General features: G+C 37.1%; 1 protein-coding gene across 1 annotated transcript; it reads right to left on the bottom strand.

The window, feature by feature from the left end:
* Positions 1-1697: 1697 nt before the first annotated feature.
* Positions 1698-5309, bottom strand: LOC145778482 (actin, muscle-type). Its single transcript, XM_082589967.1, has 6 exons — positions 5265-5309; positions 4102-4246; positions 3518-3842; positions 2766-2927; positions 2390-2581; positions 1698-2081 (listed from the first exon to the last, which is right to left on the bottom strand). Exons 2-6 carry the CDS (start codon positions 4231-4233, stop codon positions 1756-1758), a joined length of 1137 nt encoding a protein of 378 aa, XP_082446093.1. The 5' UTR covers positions 4234-4246; positions 5265-5309; the 3' UTR covers positions 1698-1755.
* Positions 5310-8173: the final 2864 nt, after the last annotated feature.

Genomic DNA, 8173 nt, shown 5'->3' with positions numbered 1-8173 from the left:
AAGATTTTGATGTTAAAGAATTTGTTCAGCTGATTCCTGTCCAGGATTGGTCCAAGGTCCAAGGATTGCCCACCCCTAGTTTAGATCGAGATCAGTCGACCTTTCCTTTTCGATGTTAATGACTCCGAGATCACTCAGCCTTTTTTCTGTGATTGCATTACGCAAATAAGACTTAGACTTAGTGCCGAAAAACTTCTTTCTGAAGAATCGCTGTCACTGGGATTATAACAGATATTTTGCACAAACTCTAGAGTTCGTAAAAAGCTTCCTTGTAACTTAAGGTTCAATTTTGCAGATGGATTCTTAGACTGATTCAGGTGTAAGTGAACCTTCTTTAATGTTGCGTTCAATCAGTCTTTTGGCTTGGTGGAATTCATGCAAGAGATCATCAGAATTTAAGTAAAATGCGTCTGCGATTGTTTTCAGTTGGATCAAGGAAAACGAATGTAACCTCAGACAGCAAAATTTGTCACTTTTACATTGATTCAATGATTCAACTAATTTCTAATCAAAAACAGATCTCCTTGATTGATGTCTCACAAATTGGATTTTTACAGGGGGGCAAGAGAAGCCTAAGAATTTTACAAGGGGAGCAATTCCCTCCTCTCCCCCCCTGGCTACGCCACTGCAAGTAGGTTAAAATTCGGCAGCTAAGAGTGAAAGGTATTTGAGCAAAGTACACAAAACTGTTACAAAATAATATTTAGTATTGTGGCCACTCGAAATTTTGCACTGACCAAGGAAAAAAGTAGAAAAGTTAGGGTACTTAACTTCTATGACTACGTGTGAACTGCAGGCTATTTGTGTAAAATAGGTTCTGTTGCACGCAATGTCATGTTAGTATTTTAAGCAAACTTCTTCAGTTTAGTTTTTGCGTGACAGATGAGAACATTCCACAACGGCTTTGTTTTGAAATTCTTTCTTTGGTTAAAAAACCCTCGCGTCAATCTGCGTCACTCAGCAGATGTAACTACCGAAAAGAGCATTTTTCAATAATATAACAAAAACCCTAAAAATGACAGTCGCACCTCACGAGCGTGAAATTGAAACTTTTGTAAATAAAATGAGAATGTTATGAGTTTAATTACAAAATAGTTTTTAAGTTTCGTATTGCAAAAAAGCAAAAACGTTTTGGAATTTTTTTTGCTCATTACAACCAGAAGGGATTAACTTTTCAATAAGAACATTTTTTCTGTCGATTAAGCTTCTGATAAAAAATTATTTGTTTGTGAACCATTTACCAAGAATCTCCTACAACTCAACAGTTTGTACCTACAAGAATCTCCTACAACTACAACTCCTACAACTCAACAGTTGTAAACTCAGCACATGGAAGTTGAGCAAGCAACATTTGAGCTAGCAACACTTCAGCAAGTGGATGCAATTGGTAAATGAAGAATCTAAGCAACTAAAAACTGAGCAAGCCGATACTTGACATGTAACAAATCCGCAAACCAGTTTAAGCGATGACCAAGCAAGTCCAATGCTAGATGAAAATTTCATTTGCTGACCTGGGCTACCAGTTTTAGCAGATTACCGATAAAAAAACACGTCTGATCTCACTAAATGAATGAAAGAGCATGCTAAACTTCTTTTTAACAGCTTCAAAATATTTTTGGAGCTGCGGTACTTTTTTTTGTATTTTTGTTCAGGTCTATCTAAAAACTGAAACCACAAAGTAAATCATACAGTCAAAGTAAACTTTTATAGTAAATATAGATGAGATTTATTAACGAGAAAAACAACAAAAAACGCTTAGAAGCATTTCCTGTGAACAATAGATGGACCTGCTTCGTCATATTCTTGTTTGGTGATCCACATTTGTTGGAAAGTAGAAAGAGAAGCAAGAATAGATCCTCCAATCCAAACAGAGTATTTTCTTTCAGGAGGAGCAATAATCTTAATTTTCATCGTACTAGGAGCAAGAGCGGTGATCTCTTTCTGCATCCTGTCCGCAATGCCAGGGTACATGGTGGTGCCTCCTGATAGTACGTTGTTGGCGTACAAGTCCTTACGAATGTCGATGTCGCACTTCATGATGGAGTTGTAGGTGGTCTCATGGACACCGGATGATTCCATTCCTTCAGGCAAATACAAAAATTAGATCTCATATATTATTGAGGTCATGTGCATAACACGAAAAGATTGGCATATCTACAATATGATTTTTTTTTGTTTTCAGCGACATGTGTAGTGTGTAGAAAAAAACAAAAAACATTTGATAAATTTATCAATCAGGCATGTGATTAGCTGTGTGTGACACACTGTAGTCTTTACAGCAAAAACAAAAAATCTATTTTAGCTACGGTATGTCGACTATTTTATTTGAAAATGGAACATTTTGAGAAGCATGGTCAAAATTCTTCAAACTACCGTATAAACCTCTTACCAATGAAAGACGGTTGGAACATGGTTTCTGGGCAACGGAATCTTTCGTTTCCGATTGTGATGACTTGTCCGTCGGGAAGTTCGTAGCTCTTTTCAAGAGAGCTGCTGGAAGCAGCTGTGGCCATCTCCTGTTCGAAGTCAAGAGCGACGTAGCAGAGCTTCTCCTTGATGTCTCGAACGATTTCACGCTCAGCTATCAATTTGAAAAAATTAGTTTATTTAAAGAAAATGGATCCTTGATAAAAATTAAGCTAAAAAAATCCACATCTTTATCAAACCAAACTTTGCAAACAACACTTTTTGAATAAGATATTTCAATGCAAATACTTATCAAATACTGTAGGTCATTTTTATTTTTTGATATTTTATAAACTTACCCGTAGTGACGAATGAATATCCTCTCTCTGTAAGGATCTTCATCAAATAGTCAGTCAGGTCACGCCCGGCCAAGTCCAATCGCATAATGGCATGGGGAAGTGCATAACCCTCATAGATGGGAACATTGTGTGAAACACCATCACCAGAGTCCAGCACGATACCTGAAGTATATAAGCGTATTTAACAAACAATAGAAGATAAATTAAAAATTTATGCTGTATTATTAGATAGGCTACTAGTCTCTAATAAGCTGAACTATCGTAAGTCCAAATTTTTCAAAATTGCGTTTTTGATTGATTTGGTATCTTTATAGACTACAGTTTATTTTGTTAAAGCATCGTAACTCTATCTACTTTAGTTTTGATGATACAGAACGATGAACTATCGTAAATGAATGTACAGCAAACACAGCGTGAACTTTAAAATTCAAGTTTCTCAAAACTGCATTTTTGGAGTTACGATAGTTCAGCTTATTAGAGACGCAGTATGTACTCAAGCATAATTATATAGAACTAATTAAAACATCTACAAATTTGACCACGTCATGTTATCTGCAATTTTCAGTTAACAGAAATGAAATGAATGAAAACCAATTCTGTGTTGGTTTTGGTGTCTGGATTAGGCCATTAATATTTAAATTGTAGGAAATAAATACTGCATAAGCGTTGAGCACTGTCCAGAGTGGAACGTTGTACAGCACAATATGTTTGTCTTTTAAAATATTGATTTTAATGTGGTAACTTTTATTCACCTGTGGTTCGTCCGGAAGCATAAAGGGAAAGCACAGCTTGGATGGCAACATACATGGCTGGAACGTTGAAAGTTTCAAACATGATTTGCGTCATCTTTTCTCGGTTGGCTTTGGGATTAAGGGGCGCTTCAGTCAGCAGGACTGGATGCTCTTCGGGGGCCACACGAAGTTCGTTGTAGAAGGTGTGATGCCAGATCTTCTCCATATCATCCCAGTTAGTAATGATGCCGTGTTCGATCGGGTATTTCAAGGTCAGGATACCACGTTTGCTTTGTGCTTCGTCGCCTACGTAACTATCTTTTTGACCCATACCGACCATCACACCCTGAAGTATAATTGGTCACATGAAAACAAATAAAATCACAGGTCCTCTATGTTAACGAATTTCCGATAACTTCGGTTAGATAGGCAAACTACAGCTGCACTGTATTTACATAAAAGTGGAAATTTACTTTACACTGGAATGTGTTGTTCTTATTTTATTTTGTGTTAGCGTACAGACTGCAATACAAACTTGTGCACCATAAAGATTATTTGATGAAGATTCTACAAACACAAAAAAGAATAAAAAAGAAGTAACCAACCTGATGCCTGGGACGACCGACAATGGATGGGAATACGGCTCTTGGTGCATCATCACCAGCGAAACCAGCCTTGACAAGACCGGAGCCGTTGTCACACACCAGTGCGGTCTGTTCTTCTTCTTCGTCAGACATTTTGTGAGTGTTTCTGAATATAAATATTATGCCAAATGCTTTCATTCATCACATACGTAATAATTGAATAAGTTGTTTACGATACAGTAAGTAGGACGCTGTATGAACGTTTTGCGGTATTGCAAGATTTGGACATATGCAAATGGCGACGTTCGGAGAAAAACCTCAACACAAACTTTATGAACACATTGCCAAGTTACTTGAAAGCTCAATTTGAATAAGTCTAGCGATGGTGTCCATTGAAATGTAATACTGGCAAGCTAGCAATCAAAGCTGAGGAGTTTAATTTGAAACAACAGCGACAAGGAGATTCCAGTTGGGAATAAAGTGCAGTGTCTAAGCCATAACTCATTTTTTACATTGATTGTATGTCTGCTTCTGCGGACGATAAATCAATATAAAAAAGAATGAATTTATGGCTTGGATAGTGTTTGTCTCTGTGAAAAATGTCTAGTTGCATTCACAAAGATAGGACAAACTCGTATACTGGTGCATGAACTAAATATAGGCTATATTGGTTTTGAAGTAATTGAAAACAAAAGAATGTTGCTTTTCCAAGAACAGTGTCACTTGTTGACCTACGCAAAATGAAAAGGTGTTTCACTTGAAGTCTCCTGCCCTAGCTAAGACTATAAATATTTTCCAGTTTTGAAAGTTGGAAAGACAATTACTCTCCAAGTAGTGCACGATACCTTATTGTAAGTAGGCTAAATCACCATTTTTATTGAGCAATAATGATATCGGCGTTTAGTTGACTGCAGTTAGTAGAAAAGCCGTTTCGCTTTTGTGAAAGTTGTTATTTTTATACCAAGTAAATAAACGATTGAGTGCTATTCTTTATCACAAACATATCAACTTAATGAGCTACAGAAACATAGGCTACCATACAAAATTTCTGCATAATATTTTCATTGGACGTAGCCTACTGTTATTCGGTCAAACAGTTTAGATATAAAATGTCTATTGAAACAAAAATTGAAGCAAAATCTTTCAACCTTCGATATTCTATAAAAGAGCAGTAGTTTACTAACCTGATATTCAATCAAGAGATCCTTATGAAAGATTATGTCTAGCTGACTGAAGTGACTTTGGACGTTTTCCATCCTTTATATCTTCGTACGGCTGTCTTTCTCTTGCGGTCATTTGGGAATCTTATCCACTCTTCCCGATAATGCACTCACTTCCGTATTTGGAATCCAACTCCATTTTTGTCATATTATTAAGAGCAGGCATCTAAACTGCTGTTCGTCAGCACTCTTGATTTACTCATGTTCTGTTCGACTATGGTTTTTCCAAATGGTTGCATAGAAATAATGTTAACTTACGTTGATTCGCTTCGATCCGGTATTATCCTCGCAGGGACAAATGGCAGCATTGGTCTGGTTTGTAGTAAAACGTGGGATACAGACATAGAGGAGATGAGATAAGTCTGATATCGCATGAAGAGGGCGTCACATAAAGGCTAGCCTTATATGGACACCAGCACAGAACCCGTATGTAACACAAAAAGGTTGCATTGCTTTATCTTTGAAATTTTCTTGGAGTATTTCTGTAGAATACAAAAAATATCGATAAGATTTTACTGTTGCATGTAACGAAAGACAGTAGCCTACCGTAAGTTATTTTAATTTATTTTTAGAGAGTCAAAAAAAAAATTATGTAAATTTTGAAGATACTATAAAGGGGTGGAGAATTTTGTTTCTGTAAAACTGATAATCAGCCCTAAGGTGTGTTTTTTACCGCCGTATCCATCGCAGATAAAGGTTTCTCTCAGCGCTTTGCAAAAGCAGGCAGTGTCCTCGCAGCCGACAACACATAAAATATAAGATTTCTGCATTTGCCGGTTTAAAAATGTAGTTTAGAACCTACCGTATAGCCTATCTACATTTTGTAGAAATCGTATATTCAAGAAATTAGACATCAAATCCCTAACATCCGTAGCCTAACCTAAGCTATATAGGCTACAGTATATTTTGCAATTTTATGCTGCGTTACTGTTACGCGGACCATTGAGCTATAAAAACAACACGTATAAAAAAGAATTGAAATGTAATAAGTCTCAATACGGTACTTTGAAGACTTCAAACCCCGAATGTTTTGTCGTCAGTCAAGATTGTCGTCAGTTCAGACTAACCAAGACAACAACGACTTGATGGCTTACAGAGGTCGACGTTTAAAATACCATAGCTCTCTGGTGCGTGCAATTTCAGGTTATAAATATTATTTGTTTATTGTTGTATGGACAAAGCACTTTGAATTATTTTTTTTACAACTTTAATTGAAACAGCCGTCATTTTAATTAAACGAGTTAAACAAAACCAAATCTATGGGCCTCTAGGGTTGTAAGTATCAAGCTGTGACTTACCACGGAGTTCTATATTTGCATGCCAGAATCAAGCAGCTCAAGGGAATAATAGAAACTGCATATGGGCACGCCTGCTAGGAACCGCATCATCTGCATGACGTAGCCTTCTCTTTTCCTTATTTGGTAGAACGCGTAAGTTGTCCATGTCCAGTGTTCACATTGCAGATGTGCTATCAAAGAATTTAGACGTTTTCGATTGAAATGTTACTAACGTGTTGCCAGAGGGATTGTGGCTTGCTATGTTAACTTATGTAATTGTATTCAGTAGCGTTAACAAAGGGGGAGGGAGTCCAGGGAGTACGTTTGAACCAGGGCCCGAGATGATTTTATGGGTCCGCAACCTTCCCAAAGGACCCCAAAACTTAAAAAAGCACCACGTATGCTTTGGATATACTGCAGCGAGTTTTTCATTGGCACCGGGCTCAAAACATCAATGAACTTGATAAATTTGATTTGAGCTAATTTTCTTGTCTTGTTCAACTTTCTGTACTGGTATGTCAGTAGGCTATAGTAGCCTACTACGTATATACAGCAGTGTTCTTATCGTCATTTAGCCTACTGTGACATAGATTAAGAACAGATTATGTGCTGTGGTTATAACCCTTATCACTGTGTAGGCTATTGACTAATAGGTTGTCAAGATACCGATAGGCACAGTTACTGGAATTGCGCTTTGTCAGTTTCACTAGTTTGTGCTGAAAACACGTGACAATGAGACTCTGTTTGGACTACACCCACAAAAGAACGAATCTTGGGGATTCAAACATATTGGTTCACAACACCATTGACCTTAAAGCTACCCAAGTTTAATTGGAGTGTTATTTTCTGGGCCCAAATTTATTCGTTTATAACACACAGATTTTTCCATGGAGTGGAACAACTGCTTATTCTAATTTTGTTTCGTTTGGTCACGATGTGGTCCCGTTAAACGCCGCGGGGTTACCTGTAAGCCGTTTATAGCTTCAGCTTTCCACAAAATTGTCCTATAGCTCACCGTATTACGAAAAATTCGTAAGTTACTGAGCAAGAACCCTCTGCAAAACTCCGAACATAGCCTACTGTTAATGGTTTACGTTAACACAGGTTCGCTTACCAAGTTTATAAAATCATCTCAAGCTGTGTTTTTTTGTATTGGCTTGGTGGAATACTTTGTCTAAATCTACTTTGATAAATCAATCAGTGAAACTTGCGATTGTTTTCCTACTACATGCTTACTATATACAGTAACCTACTACTAAAAGGCTAGTAAAAAAATACCTATTTTGATAAATCAGTGAAACTTGTTCTTTTCGCAGGGCTTTACATCAAGGCGGTGCGAAATTACATCCGCTTATCCGCCACAATAGAAGGGCTTCGTTTTTTTCTGATAAATATTGTACCTTTTAGGCTACAGATTATATAAAAAGTAGTGAAGTTAGTTCAAAGGTAATTGAAGATATGTCAAAAGCAACCTTGTAGTGAGAGGAAAAATTGTCAAATTGAGAATTAACCCTTTTAGTGTGGTCAGAAAAGAGGAGCTTCACGTCTCGTAATGTAATGACGTAACGTCCCTATATTTTTAGTACCATTACCGGA

The sequence above is a fragment of the Aplidium turbinatum genome, chromosome 10 (genome assembly GCF_918807975.1).
Source record: "Aplidium turbinatum chromosome 10, kaAplTurb1.1, whole genome shotgun sequence".
NCBI lineage: Eukaryota > Metazoa > Chordata > Ascidiacea > Aplousobranchia > Polyclinidae > Aplidium > Aplidium turbinatum.
This window is presented reverse-complemented; position numbering and strand designations above follow the sequence as displayed.

Bases quoted from the DNA above. Each gene is read 5' to 3' on its own strand.
- LOC145778482 (XM_082589967.1), bottom strand. From the start codon at position 4,233: ATGTCTGACGAAGAAGAAGAACAGACCGCACTGGTGTGTGACAACGGC. The intron at 2,582-2,765 runs GTAAGTTTATAA...TCAAATTGATAG, and splicing joins ATATTCATTCGTCACTACGG to CTGAGCGTGAAATCGTTCGA. The intron at 2,082-2,389 runs GTAAGAGGTTTA...ATTTGCCTGAAG, and splicing joins GTTCCAACCGTCTTTCATTG to GAATGGAATCATCCGGTGTC.